Here is a 15226-nt window from a genome sequence, read left to right as displayed (position 1 = left end):
GACCTCCAAGATGTTTTTGTTTGAAGACCGTAAGGTCCTCCGTGGGACAAACCAGGAGAGGCGGTCCTGTAGGTACGAGGGTCCTAGGCCGTATAGGGCTTTAAGGTCAAAACCAGCACCTTAAACCTGATCCTGTACTCCACCGGGAGCCAGTGCAGCTGGTATAGTACCGGATGAATGTGATCTCGCAGTGAAGACACCATAAGGAGTCTTGCTGCAGCATTCTGCACCCGCTGGAGTTTCTGGGTCAGTCTCAAGGGCAGCCCCGCGTAGAGCAAAAATAAGCAAAAAGCAGTGGGTGTCTTCTGCTTCGGGTGACTGTTTGGGACCGGAATACTGTGAATTTGCTAACTCTCCTGGTGTTCGGCAACCCCTTACCTGCCCCCGGGGTTCCAGATGTTCCTCATTGTATGCAGACGCGATGCTGTTTTGAACGGCGCACACCCAGGCTTGCTGGTGCCTCTCCGAATCCGCCTGGAGGAAACAGCTCCTGCCAGGGAAAGCGGAAGGACAGCAAAGGGTCAAAGAGGGAGAACACGGAATGGCAGAACTGCAGAGCTGGAAGGCACCTCCCAAGGCCATCTAGCCCAACCCCCCGAGATGCAATCGGTGGTCATCCGAACCTCCGCTGAAAAACCTCCAAGGAAGGAGAGTCCATTCTGAGGGAGTCCGTTCCACCGCCCAATGGCTCTTACCGTCAGAAAATCAGTCCGAATCTTTAGTCAGCATCTCCTCCATTGTTATTTGAATTCACGGGTTCGGATCCTGCCTTCTGGAGCAGCGGAAAAGAGGCTTTCTCCATTTTTGTTTTCTTATTTGAAGATGGCTGCCTCTCAGCTCCCTCTTCTCCTGGCTAAACTCTTCCAATACTTTATTTATAGTCTGGGTTGCCCTCCTCTGCACACCTTCCAGCTTGCCAATACAGTGGTACCTCAGGTTAAGAACTTAATTAGTTCCGGAGGTCCGTTCTTAACCTGAAACTGTTCTTAACCTGAAGCACCACTTTAGCTAATGGAGCCTCCTGCTGCCACCGCGGCGCGATTTCTGTTCTCATTCTAAAGCAAAGTTCTTAACCCGAGGTACTATTTCTGGGTTGGTGGAGTCTGTAACCTGAAGCGTCTGTAACCTGAAGCGTATGTAACCCGAGGTTACCACTGTATCCCTATTTCTAAGCACAATTCCAAAGTGTTGGTGCTGACCTTGAAAGCCCTAAACGGCCTCAAAGGCCCAGTAGACCTGAAGGAGCGTCTCCACCCCCATTGCTCAGCCTGGACACTGAGGTCCAGCTCCAAGGGCCTTCTAGCGGTTCCCTCCCTGCAAGAAGTGAGGTTGCAGGGAACCAGGCAGAGGGCCTTCTTGGTGGTGGCTCCCGCCCTGTGGAACGCCCTCCCATCAGATGTGAAGGAAATAAACAACTACCTGACTTTTAGAAGACATCTGAAGGCAGGCCAGTTTAGGGAAGCTTTTAATGTTTGGTGTTTTTTATACAGTGGTACCTCGGGTTACAGTGGTACTGGGGTTAGGGACGCAGGTGGCGCTGTGGGTTAAAGCCTCAGCACCTAGGACTTGCCGATCGAAAGGTCGGCGATTCGAATCCCTGCGGCGGGGTGCGTTCCCGCTGCTCGGTCCCAGCGCCTGCCAACCTAGCAGTTCAAAAGCACCTCCGGGTGCAAGTAGATAAATAGGGACCGCTTACCAGCGGGAAGGTAAACGGCGTTTCCGTGTGCGGCTCTGGCTCGCCAGAGCAGCGATGTCATGCTGGCCACGTGACCCGGAAGTGTCTCCGGACAGCACTGGCCCCGGGCCTTTTAAGTGAGATGGGCGCACAACCCCAGAGTCTGTCAAGACTGGCCCGTACGGGCAGGGGTACCTTTACCTTTACCTACCTCGGGTTAAGTACTTAATCCGTTCTGGAGGTCCGTTCTTAACCTGAAACTGTTCTTAACCAGAAGCACCACTTTAGCTAATGGGGCCTCCTGCTGCCGCCGCGCTGCTGGAGCAAGATTCCTGTTCTCATCCTGAAGCAAAGTTCTTAACCTGAAGCACTATTTCTGGGTTAGCGGAGCCTGTAACCTGAAGCATATGTAACCTGAGGTACCACTGTATTCTGTTGGAAGCCGCCCAGAGTGGGTGGGATATAAGTAATAAGAAGACCCTCTGCCTGGTTCCCTGTAGCTTTGCTTCTTGCAGGGAGGGAACCGCCAGGAGGCCCTCGGAGCTGGACCTCAGTGTCCGGGCCGAACGATGGGGTTGGAGATGCTCCTTCAGGTCTCCTGGGCCTTTGAGGCCATTTAGGGCTTTCAAGTTCAGCACCAACACTTTGAATTGTGCTCAGAAACGTACTGGGAGCCAATGAAGGTCTTTCAAGACCAGTGTTATGTGGTCCCGGCGGCCGCTCCCAGTCCCCAGTCTAGCTGCTGTGTGTGTCTCTGTGTGTGTGTGCAAATACACACACATATTTGAGGGCCTAACAGGGAAGAGAAAACTCACTTAGTGGGGGAAACCACCTCGAAGCAGAATCGGCGTTCGTGGTCCGGGCAAGGCTTGACGGTGCACAGGCGCAGGTCCTCCACAACCACCGTCAGGACATCCTGGGCTCGGGAAGGAAAAGGGCAGGATTTGGCCCCTGGCACAAACAGCCCCCTGCCTCTACCTCTTCAGATGCCAGCATTGTTCTTCCCATCCATGCCCTGCTCTCATCCCCAATATTAACCCATCTGAACTCTCCTCCACCCGACGGATAGAATTCATCTTACACCCACACACCCTGGTGGATAAGTCTGCCAAACCTGTTTAGGCTCCTAATCCTTCTTTCTTTCTTTCTTTCTTTCTCTCATCAAGCTCCTAATTCTTCATTCAACAAAGCAAGGTGAAGGGGTGGGGGACGGGCCAATTCTTTCGGTAGTTTGGGTGCAATTGAGATTTGCAGAAAGCAAGGTTGCAAAGCCAAGAACTGATTTTTCATCTCAGCCCAGCACTGCCAATTCCTGATAAGCCTTTAATCTTAATGATTTGGATCGCCAGCATTCCAGGGCTTGTCAAACGACCCTTCTTGAAAAGGAATCTCATAAAATGAAAGTATCCAGCAATACTGAAAGTATTCAAAGGGCAGAGCTCAAATGACCGTTTCCCCCTCACGTACGGCATAATTTCATTTCTTATACAAATATCAAGGCACGGGGGTCAGTAAATGGCTACGTTTAAGACTACACAGAACCCCTATTCTCAACGATAACGGAACTCACAGATGGAGAATGCTTTTATTTTTAGAAATATTTGCAAAGGGAACCTTTGTATGAGTTACCGTATTTTTTGCTGTATAAGACTCACTTTTCCCCTCCGAAAAAGGAAGGGAAAATGTGTGTGTGTCTTATGGAGCGAATGCAGGCTGCGCAACTATCCCAGAAGCCAGAACAGCAAGAGGGATTGCTGCTTTCACTGTGCAGCGATCCCTCTTGCTGTTCTGGCTTCTGAGATTCAGAATATTTTCTTTCTTGTTTTCCTCCTCCAAAAATGAGGTGCGTCTTGTGGTCTGGTGCGTCTTATAGAGCGAAAAATACGGTAATAATGTACGATCCCTTTGGAACTGTGCTGTTGTCTTTGCACTTTTGTCCTTCCGGGCTGTGGCGCTTTCTATTTTAAATTCTTTTGTTGTCTTACTTTTTGTTGCAAACAAATCAATAAAATTAAAAGAAGAAGAAGAGGGGTTTGCATGGGGACAGAGGGAGGGAAATCCATATTCCTGGGCCTTTGACTTCCTAGCTGACTTCTCTACCTCTTTCATGTTTAGACTAATACTCTAATACACTTTTAAAGCCATCCAAGTGGCAGGGAGTTCCGTAGCCTAACTAAGCACTGTGCAAATATTTTATTTTATCTGTCCTAAATACTCCAACATCCAGCTCTATGGAGTGTCCCTGAATTCTTGTGTTTGACAGAGGAAGAAAGGCTTTTCTCTGTTCACCCCTTGCCAACTTCAAGTGTGCGGCCTCTTAACCTGTCTTTTCTCTAAACTAAAAAGTCCAAAACGCTGCAAGCTTTTCTTCCTAGGGGAGTTACGCTCCCCCCCTCACCTGTGATCATTTCGGCAGCCCTTTACTGAATCTCTTCCCCCGTCTAAGATATCTTTTTGGATCCAAGGCAACCACTTTGCATACCAAAGAGCTCCAGCAGCTCATTGGCCTTAATTTCAACAAATTAGTAATAATACTAATAATAATAATATTTTTTTATTTATACCCCGCCCTTCCCGGTTCAAAAACCGGGCTCAAGGTGGCTAACAACAAATTTAAAACACTTACTTATTTTTTGCTCTATAAGACTCACTTTTCCCCTCCTAAAAAGTAAGGGGAAGTGTGTGTGCGTCTTATAGAGCGAATGCAGGTTGCGCAGCTATCCCAGAAGCCAGAACAGCAAGAGGGATTGATGCTTTCACTGCGCAGCGATCCCTCTCGCTGTTCTGGCTTCTGGGATTCAGAATATTTTTTTCCTTGTTTTCCTCCTCCAAAAACTAGGTGCGTCTTGTGGTCTGGTGCGTCTTACAGAGCGAAAAATACAGTAATTATAAAAGTGGAATAAAATACTGTATAAAAACATGAATAACAATAAAATTCAAAAGTCAAAAGTCAATAAGCATTAGATAATCCCTAGGGCTAGCTGGCTGAATTGGTCCTACTTGGGCCAGCGAGGAGGCCAGGGGAGAATTAGGAAATTAGAAAAAAAGGAGGCAGTTGGAATCTTGTAAACCTTATGCCCTTTACCTGCGCCAAAGTTTTTGTCCCTTCCTCCCACAGCCCCCCAAATATTCACACGCATCTCAGAGGCGCACAAATATATCCATTTCCTATTCCTCACCTTGGCCTTCTTCTGATACACCAGCTGGTTGCTCTGGATGGAAAACCAGCGCCTGCATTTAAAAAATATACATAATGAAATTCACAGGAGGAGAATGCATGAGCACGAGGCAGACCTACCGATGTTCTGGACTAAAGCTTCAAGAAAGGGTTTCCCCCCCTCTTTGACAGAACCTAAACCAGGGGTCAGCAAACTTACCGCACCCGTGTCTCCAGCGCCGATTGCGCGGCGGACCAGAGGGTGGGGGAGCGCATGCCCATACATGTGCGCACACGCTATTTTCGGCGCTCTTCCGGGTCGGAGGAGCACCGGAAATACAGTGGTACCTCGGGTTAAGTCCTTAATTCGTTCCGGAGGTCCATTCTTAACCTGAAACTGTTCTTAACCTGAAGCACCACTTTAGCTAATGGGGCCACCTGCTGCTGCTGCGCCGCCGGAGCACGATTTCTGTTCTCATCCTGAAGCCAAGTTCTTAACCTGAAGCACTATTTCTGGGTTAGCGGAGTCTGTAACCTGATGTAACCCGAGGTACCACTGTATTATAGTCTACATGGAATATGTGCCTAAATTAAAGATGCTCAACTCAGAATCTCATAGGGCTGTGTTCCAAAGCTCCACCAATCGCAAGCCTCTTTCAGCTCAGAAATCCCACCCACCTCTGGAGCTGATTGGAGCTGAAGAGAGGGTGGTGTGTGTGTGTGTGTGTGTGTGTGTTTTAACGTTTTGGGGGGCTGATGGGAGTTGTAGTCCAAAACATCTGGAAGGCAACCCGGTGCACAAAGGCTGAGCCTGACCTAAAGAAACGTAAAGTTGTTCTCAAACTGAAGCTGAGTGGGCAGAGCAGTCTGGACCTTTGAAATTTACTCGGGAGTAACTTCAGAGAGTTAGATAACAGCCCGGATTGCAATGGAGCTGGATCAAGCTGTGTCAGCAAAAAGACAGTTGGAAAAGTATATTACGCAAACAAATCTGTATTCGATGGATGAAAGGTTATATGATTCCTGATATGATTGAGGATCGCAGAGCCAGAGACAAAGAAGTTTGGGGAGTTAAAATCGAGATGTGGAAATATAGAAATATCGACGAGAGGCAGGACTGAGATTTAGACATGCTTCAAGGTTCAGAATATGGGAAGCCGTACAATTAATAATTACAATTCGGAAGATAATTCAAGCTTCTTCTTTTTTTAGTTTTTTTTTTATTGGATTATGATTTGATATGTTAATTGGATTTCTTTTATTGGAAAATTAATAAAAACGATCTGACAAAAAGAAAGAAAAGATATTTACTCGGGAGAAACTGACTGGACCTCCAAGGTCTAGTCAATTTCACTTCTAAGGAAAACAACGGTGGCTTTGAACAATAAAGATTCGGCAGCAATATTTTCAAGGAAAACAAGACGTTCTTGAATCAGGGGTGGGTCTCGCTTGGCGGGGGGGACGGGACACACATGGTAACCTGTTCTTTTCTTTCCAAAGCCTGAAAGCACAGGTACGTCCTAACCCTTACAAATACATTCAGAATAATGAGAGGCTGCAAAAACTGCTCCAGGGATTGGAAGGAGGAGGGAGATTACACGCCTCGGGCACTAGCCAATAGGTGCTGATCCTGCACTCAGATAACGTGTATTGATTGCACCACAAACAGTCACGTTGCTGGGGGTTCGGTTATGGCTTGGAGGGCTGCAAAGATCTGCAAATCCAGTTTGGCCACAGGCCACTGGGTTAGCAGCATAGCTGTCAACTTACAGATTTGAAAATAAGGGACCAGCAGCCTCAAAAATAAGGGGTCAGCAGCCAAAATAAGGGATTTTCTGGGCACAGGTATGTTCAACTTCTGAGCCAAAGTCAGAAAGCCCAGCCACCAGCCAAACGAAGCCTCAAGCGGTGGTTCCCACAGCGCAGCAATCCGGCAAAGGGGATGCAGCAAGGAAAACCACCGTCCCCTCTCCGCTGGGAAGCGCTGAGCAAAGGCGAGTCCCCAGGCAAGGCAGCCGATTTGATTGGCACAAGGCATGCAAGCTCCACCCCCCAGTCGTTCTCAGACTCCTTATTGGGTGAGCAACACAGCCAAGCAACACAGTTGGAGCCTCCCGCCTCCCTGGCCGGCAGGGAGGGAGGGAGAGGAGCTGCTTCCTTTGAAACCCGGGAAATTTAAGGGACATCATCAATAAGGGACAGCAGCGGGACACGGCACTGGGATGAGGGACTTTCCCGCCAAATAAGGGACAGTTGACAGCTATGGTCAGTGGCGTAGCGTGGGTTGTCAGCACCCGGGGCAAGGCAAGTAATTTGCGCCCCCTAACCCGTGGATTTGCGCCCCCTAACCCTAACCCCCAGATGTTGCGCCCGGTGCAGCCGGCCCCCCCTGCACCCCCCACGCTACGCCACTGGCTATGGTTAGCAGGAGAGGGAAGGAATTGCGGCGGAACTTGAGTAACCAGAGCATTTGGCAACTCAGGCTGCATCCTGCTCATGAGGAATGTAAGGAGAGCCTTGCTGGTGGATCGTGCCCAGCATTCAGTTCTCACTGTGACCAGCCAGAGGCCTAGCAGATCCTGCAAGGAGGAACAACAGAACCAGTGATGGCGGTGAAGGTTCTGTGTGAGTGCCTGGAGGCGGATGGAGGATGGATGGCGGCTAACAGATTGAGGTTGAATCCTGACAAGACAGAAGTACTGTTTTTGGGGAACAGGAGGCGGGCAGGTGTGGGGGACTCCCTGGTCCTGAATGGGGCAACTGTGCCCCTGAAGGACCAGGTGTGCAGCCTGGGAGTCATTCTGGACTCACCGCTGTCCATGGAGGCGCAGGTCAGTTCTGTGTCTGGGGCAGCTGTTTACCAGCTCCATCTGGTGCCCAGGATGAGACCCTCCCTGCCCACAGACTGTCTCGCCAGAGTGGTGCATGCCCTGGTTATCTCCCGCTTGGACTACTGAAATGCGCTCTATGTGGGGCTACCTTTGAAGGTGACCCGGAAACTACAACTAATCCAGAATGCGGCAGCTAGACTGGTGACTGGGAGCGGCCACTGAGACCACATAACACCGGTCTTGAAAGACCTAAATTGGCTCCCAGGACATTTCTGAGATCAATTCAAAGTGTTGGTGCTGACCTAGAAAGCCCTAAACGGCCTCAAAGGCACAGTAGACCTGAAGGAGCATCTCCACCTCCATCGTTCAGCCCGGACACTGAGGTCCAGCTCCAAGGGTCTTCTTGCGGTTCCCTCCCTGCGAGAAGTGTAGTCACAGGGAACCAGGCAGAGGGCCTTCTTGGTGGTGGCGCGATGGTGGTTTCCCCAGCCATTCTGGGCGGCTTCCAACAAAGATTAAAAATACAATAAAACATCAGTCATTAAAAACTTCCCTAAACAGGGCTGCCTTCAGATGTCGTCTAAACGTCCGATAGTTACCTATCTCTTTGACATCTGGTGGGAGGGCGTTCCACAGGGCGGGTGCCACCACCGAGGAGGCCTCTGCCTGCTTCCCTGTAACTTGGCTTCTCGCAGGGAGGGAACCGCCAGAAGGCCCTTGGAGCTGGACCTCAGTGTCCGGGCAGAACGATGGGGGTGGAGACGCTCCTTCAGGTCTACTGGGCCTTTGAGGCCGTTTAGGGCTTTCAAGGTCAGCACCAACACTTTGAATTGTGCTCGGAAACGTACTGTAAACTGTGTTACCTCTGCGCCGCCCCAAACTCCTTGTGCAGTAGGAGTGGGAGATAACCTCAATAAACAGTGTCCTCAAACCTCACCCGTCCTGCTAAAGAGGGTGGCAGACAGGAACGCCGCAAGGTGCATGCAGAAGACGGGGAGCCTTGCTCACCTGCTCCAGGTCTTGAAGGCGTTGCTGGCCCGTTTGTAGAGGTAGCCTTCCATCACCACCCCTCCGGGCTCCGTACGGACCTCGGGAACAACGTCTTCCTGGGACAGGTCCTGGGGAAGAACGGGAGGGGGACAGACCCACCTAATTAAAGAAAAGATGCCCAAAGACAAAGCCCAGCCACATGCTCCTAAAGTCGATGCGAGTGTTAACCTATTGCTACGATTCTATTCTGATTTTGCCCAAGTCCCGCCCCCTGCTCCTAGACTCCTCCCACCCACCCACAAGCCCCGCCCTGTGCTGTTCCGCCCACCGCCACAAGCTCCACCCCTTCGCCCGCAAGCTCCTCCCACACTCCAAGTCTCAGACGCTCCCCTGCCAAGCCCAGCCGACTGCATTTCGGAACCCCGCCCCGCGCTCCAAGACTCCTCCCACCTGTCCCAAGCCCCGCCCTTTAGAACTTCTCCAAGCGGAAGCTCCGCCTCCCCTAACTGGGTGGCTTCCGTAAGGCAAAACTGAGGCACACACACACACACAGTGCTCAAACCTTTTGCTTGATCACAGTGTGCCTCTGCTCCATGTCTCGCTTCTCTCGGGCAGACTCCAGGACCAACTGATCGAGCTGGAGGAAGAGAGGGAGGGGAGATGAGGCCGGATGCCTGGGTCCCTTTCTCACACAAAAGTTTGCCTGCCATTCTCTGCCCGCCCCCCCCCCCTTCCAGCACACCGGACTGGGGAGGAAGGCCCATTCCAGCCAAAACAACAGATCTGGGGTCACCCTGCAACACAGAATGTCACTTCCGCCAGGAAGACGGTGGAGCGAGATTTGAACTCGGAATAACCATAACTGGGGGGGAAACAGATTTGAAAGGAGTTTAAGGGAGGAGCATGGAAGGCTGAAAGGATGATGGGAGTCAATAATAATTATTATTATTATTATTATTATTATTATTATTATTATTATTATTATTTATATCCCGCCCTCCCCAGCCGAAGCCAGGCTCAGAGCGGCTAACAACAGTAAAATGATAAAACATTCTAAAATCATTTCATTATAAATGATTATAAATGATTGACGGTTCGCCGATCTCCACATGTACTACAAATCCCATCATCTTGAGTCAGCTCAGCCGACTGCCCTGGATGATGGGTGCTGCAGTCCAACAGTGTCAGGCAACTCAAGGTCGAAGAATGCTGGCTCACAACAGCCTTCGCCAACCCGGTGCCCTCCCAGATGTTTGAGCTGCGCTGGAGCATGGGACTTGTAGTCCAACATCGGGAGGCTATCACATCGGCCAAGGCTGTAACAGCCTTCCGGAGGGCTTCCCGCATCAGGGGAGCAACACTGGAAAAAATCCACACGGCGCCTGCAGGAGTCACTTGCCACAAACCCTTACAGCTGCACCTCCGGCCATGTCAGGGTCCTAGTCCTCATTATGGGCTTGGAGAACCCAGAATGAGAAACCCCCAGTTCCAGCATTTTCTTCCCAACATCCAAATCGTTTCCACCCGCCTCCAAGCTTTCCCTCTCGCCAGTCTTGCGATCACAGGCACTCTGCAAAGAATCTCCTATCAGCTAAGCTGCCTACCTCGAAAAGCCAGAAGCAGAGCTCAGAGGTTGCTGCAGCCGGCATGGAATCTGAATTCCTGCATCCTGTTTTGATCCGATTCTTCTTTGCTGACAGGGCTGGTTCCCCAGTCTCCCACCGCCCAAGCCAGCTTCCTCCCTCTCCCTCTCCAGAAGTTTCCAGGAGGCAAACAGGAGAAAATCATAGCGAGAGGTCTGCTGAATCAGGCCAGCGGCCCATCAAGCAGAATTCGAACTCAAGAGCGATTCCCCTGTGCTGCCGTTTCCAGCAAACGCCTTCCAGAAGCTTTTCCTGCTTCGGACAGTGGCGACAGAGCATGGGAACTGCGGCTGGTAAACATCAATAGCTCTAGCTCCTCTGTGAATTTATCCAGTCCTCTTTTACAGCCCACCCAGTGGGAGGGAGTTCCGCAGTCTAACTGGGTATCTGTCCTAAATCTTCCAACGCTCAGCTTTGTCAGTTTGTCTTTGAGTTCCAGTGTTATGGAAGAGGAAGGAGAACGTTATCTCTTTCCTGCCCGCCCATCTCCCCGCCGCTTCCTTCGAACCCGGCACCCTCCCGGGACTCCTCCGGGCACTCACCTGAGCCGCCAGGTCCTTGCGATACTGCTCCAGCCGCTTCGCCGTCTGGAACCCCTGCTCCAGGTAGAACGACTGAGCCTCCATGAACGTCAACATCTGGAAAAACAGGAAGCAGCTGCTGACGTTACCAGCGTTCGCACCCGGCTCTTTGGCTGAAAAGAGCGATGTGCTATACGGTCGGTTAAAATGAGATAGCCCTGACGGCTTATAATCTTGAACAAAGAAAAGCACGACAGGCAAGGAAAGGGGTACAGGGAGGGAAGAGGAAGAAAGCAAACTCGGGCACAGATTCCTAAATAGTTTTTGGCATAATCAGCAGGTGTAGAAAACGGTTCGGGGTAGGAGCTGGTCTGTTGGCAAAGCACCAAACTTTTAGAAGACATCTGAAGGCAGCCCTGTTTAGGGAAGCTTTTAATGTTTAATAGGTTATTGTATTTTAGTGTTCTGTTCCACGCCCAGAGTGGAAACCCAGCCAGATGGGTGGGGTAAGAAGAAGAAGAAGAAGAAGAAGAAGAAGAAGAAGAAGAAGAAGAAGAAGAAGAAGAAGCAGCAGCAGCAGCAGCAGCAGCAGCAGCAGCTATGATTTTAAAAGAAAAAGGTTCGGGGGTCTGGGATTGCCTAGAAGCCACTGGTTTTTTTACTAGGAAAGCCTAGACAAGTGGGAGATGGCTATAGTTGGTTATCACAGGGCAGGGGGAACTCTGCATGTGCTCAGAGGTACCCTCATTTCTACATGTGCTTCAGACCTAAGCCTGAAAACATGCTGAATTGAGGGTGGGAGACCCAGTTTTTCCAGTGCACCTGCCAGCACCCCACACAGTACAGGTGCACAGCCAAAGAACCAGGATTTAACCCCCTGGTCCACAGCTGGCCGGGGCTGATGGGATTTGTAGTCCAAAATTTCTGGCTGGCCAACACCGAACCACAAACCGTCGTGTACTCACAAACTTCAGGATCTCAAACTTCTTCTTCGACTGGATCACGTTGATCTGAAAGACAGAGAAGAATTCTTCCAATTTTTCTTCTTATTTTTTCTTTTTCCTTTTTCCCCTTTTCTCTTTTTTGTTCTTTTTTTATATCTGTGTGCTTATCTGAAAAAATATGTATTTGGATGTATTTTGCAATAATTATGTTAAATAAAATTTAATATTTTTATTTTTATTTTAAAAAAAAAGAAAGAAAGAGAGAGAAGCCCGTTCCGTCGCTTCGGTCCTTCGTCCTTTGCTCCCAACGCAAAGCGTGGCTTTCGCCCAGAGACCCTCTCCCAACTTTCATTTTATCCTTTTTAAACATTTCTCGCACAGGAAGAAATAAAGAAAATATTAAGAATATCATATAGTAAAAGGCCAGAGGCATTTTAAATGGCGATATTCCAAAAGACAAAACTATTTTTTTCTTATACGCAACGTCTGCAGCAAGAATCCTGGTGGAAAGGGAATCAGTTACCCACTAGGGGGGAGTGGCTCTGTAAGCTCTCAGAATACTTAGAATTATCCAAATTGACAGACATAATAAGGCAAAAACCAAAAAGCGAAGTAAAAAAAGAATGGGAGTGCCTAAATGAATACCTCAAAAGTCAAGGTTCGAGGGCCGAAATCTGGCTGAGTCTGGAATAACCTTGTGAAGTGAAAGGATATGAAAGAAGGATTTATATCTAAATGTTAGGATAGAGAGGATAAAGAAAACAGGAAAACAGGAAGACACAATGAGAGGTAAAGGAGGTGCTGTGGGATTGGTGGAAGTCAACGTCTTGTTGTTGTTTTAGTGTTTATAATATATATAATGTCTATAATATATAATATTATAATATTATACAGTGGTACCTCGGTTTACGAATGCCTCGCAAGACGGAAAACCCGCTAGACGAAAGGGTTTTCCGTTTTGGAGGTGCTCGCAAAATGAATTTCCCTATGGGCTTGCTTCGCAAGACGAAAATGTCCACTAGAAGAGACTCGCAGAACGGATTCTTTTCGTCTTGCGAGGCACCACTGTATTATATAATATATAATCTACTAATATAATATATATATAATATATAATATAAATATGACATAATGTATGCGGTTATTCCTGTGTGCAATTTGGTATTTGTGTTTTCTCTTTCTTCTTTTCTTGCTGTATCAATAAAATAATAAATAAATAAATAAATAAAAACCCAAAGGAGAGCCCTGCCCCTTTGCCACGCCCACTGCCCTGGCCCCGCCCCCAAAACACCACCCCAGAGAGGTTGACCCGAAGGGAACGCCCTCCTTGCATTGAGAAAGCCCCTCCAAGACGCAGGCCGAATCGGACAAGAGGAGGAATCCGCTGGGTCCTGCCGCCCTCCCCCAGAGCCAAGGAAAGGACCATAGCTGTCAACTTACAGATTTGAAAATAAGGGACCAGCAGCCTCGAAAATAAGGGATCAGCAGCCAAAATAAGGGATTTTCCGGGCACAGGTATGTTCAGCTTCTGAGCCAAAGGCAGAAATCCCAGCCAGCAGCCAAACGAAGCCTCAAGCGGTGGTTCCCACAGCGCAGCAACCCAGCAAAGGGGATGCAGCAAGGAAAACCACCGTCCCCTCTCCGCTGGGAAGCGCTGAGCAAAGGCGAGTCCCCAGGCAAGGCGGCCGATTTGATTGGCACAAGGCATGCAAGCTCCACCCCCCAGTCGTTCTCAGACTCCTTATTGGGTGAGCAACGCAGCCAAGCAACACAGTTGGAGCCTCCCTCCTCCCTGGCCGGCAGGGAGGGAGGGAGGGAGAGGAGCTGCTTCCTTTGAAACCCGGGAAATTTAAGGGACATCATCAATAAGGGACAGCAGCGGGACACGGCGCTGGGATAAGGGAGTTTCCCGCCAAATAAGGGACAGTTGACAGCTATGTAAAGGACCCAGGAGTCCGAGCTGCCCGCTGGTGGCCCACCTGCAGCACGTAGTCGAGGGCTCGGGCACGGAAGGTGGTTCGGGCGGCTTTCAGGGCGACCACGGCCTCCTCGGCTTCATGGTGGCGCCGCCGCGGCACCTCGGCGTTGTGGTGCAGGGCGCTGGCCAGGCTTTCGCTGCCGCGTTCAAATTCCTTCCGGGTCTCCTTGAACTGCTTCATGTCCCTGAAACACACGTTGCCGTCATATCGCAAAACGGCAAGGAGACATATTGGATTGGAAAGAAACCCGCCCTTTCTGGAGATGTGAGGGGGTTGGGATGGATGAGCTGTGGGTGGTCCCCCCCTCCCAGCTCTACAATTCCATGAGGTCGGATTACATCGGTGGTTGTACCCCTCAACTTTTGTAGCTACCCAGAGTGGCTGGGGTAACCCAGTCAGATGGGTAGGGTACAAATAATAAAATAAAATAAAATAAAATAAAATAAAATAAAATAAAATAAAATAAAATAAAATAAAATAAAATATTATTATTATTATTAATAATAATAATAATAATAAGCAACATGGCAGAGGCCCCACACTCCTCTTTCGCACCTTATGTAATAAATGTATGCCAATCTACCAAAAATGTTTACTAAAATCTATGGGACGATTAGCTGAAAGGTTTCAGCTCTCAGGAACTCCTGGCATAATAATAATAATAATAATAATAATAATAATAATAATAATAATAATAATAATAATTTTATTTATAATAAATTTTATTTATACCCCGCCCTCTCTGACCAGAGTTGGGCTCTGGGTGGCTAACACCAGTAAAGTTTGGCGCTGGCAGCTGCCCAAACCGCAACTGACCACAAAATCTAAAGCTTTACATCAGAGGTCAGCAAACTTTTCCAGCAGAGGGCCGGTCCACCGTCCCTCAGACCTTGTGGAGGGCCGGACTGTATTTTGAAAAATTAAATAAAAATGAATGAATTCCTATGCCCCACAAATAACCCAGAGGTGCATTTTAAATAAAAGGACACATTCTACTCATGCAAAAACATGCTGATTCCTGGACCGTCCGCAGGCCGGATTGAGAAGGCGATGGGAACGGATCAGGCCCCCCAGCCTTACTTTGCCTACACATGCTTTACATGCATTACAGGGAACCAGGCAGAGGGCCTTCTCGGTGGTGGCACCCGCCCTGTGGAACGCCCTCCCACCAGATGTCAAAGAGAACAGCTACCAGACTTTTAGAAGACATCTGAAGGCAGCCCTGTTTAGGGAAGCTTTTAAAGTTTGATGCATTACTGTATTTTAATATTTTGTTGGAAGCCGCCCAGGGTGGCTGGGGTATAAATAATAAATTATTATTATTATTATTATTATTATTATTATTATTATTATTATGGCTTGCAATTTTCTCTTTCATGGTGAAGGGCTCCGGAAAGTGTTAGCTGGGTGTTTATAGCAGGCAGCTGCTGCAAAAAGGGGACCTTATAAGCTCAAGTTGTACATGTGATCTGTGGGACTCATCGCC

General features: G+C 49.1%; 1 protein-coding gene across 1 annotated transcript in view; it reads right to left on the bottom strand.

The window, feature by feature from the left end:
• Positions 1-15226, bottom strand: part of ACAP1 (ArfGAP with coiled-coil, ankyrin repeat and PH domains 1) — a 52657-nt gene that overhangs the window by 18556 nt on the left and 18875 nt on the right. Inside the window, exons 6-13 of the mRNA XM_083706636.1 lie at positions 13741-13924; positions 11783-11827; positions 10839-10934; positions 9216-9290; positions 8672-8781; positions 4855-4906; positions 2491-2591; positions 379-490 (exon numbers count right to left, since the gene is read on the bottom strand). Of these exons, the coding sequence (XP_083562762.1) occupies positions 379-490; positions 2491-2591; positions 4855-4906; positions 8672-8781; positions 9216-9290; positions 10839-10934; positions 11783-11827; positions 13741-13924 (775 nt within the window). The remainder of the gene's footprint in view (positions 1-378; positions 491-2490; positions 2592-4854; positions 4907-8671; positions 8782-9215; positions 9291-10838; positions 10935-11782; positions 11828-13740; positions 13925-15226) is intronic.

Source organism: Podarcis gaigeae, assembly GCF_964106915.1.
Source record: "Podarcis gaigeae genome assembly, chromosome: 13".
NCBI lineage: Eukaryota > Metazoa > Chordata > Lepidosauria > Squamata > Lacertidae > Podarcis > Podarcis gaigeae.
This window is presented reverse-complemented; position numbering and strand designations above follow the sequence as displayed.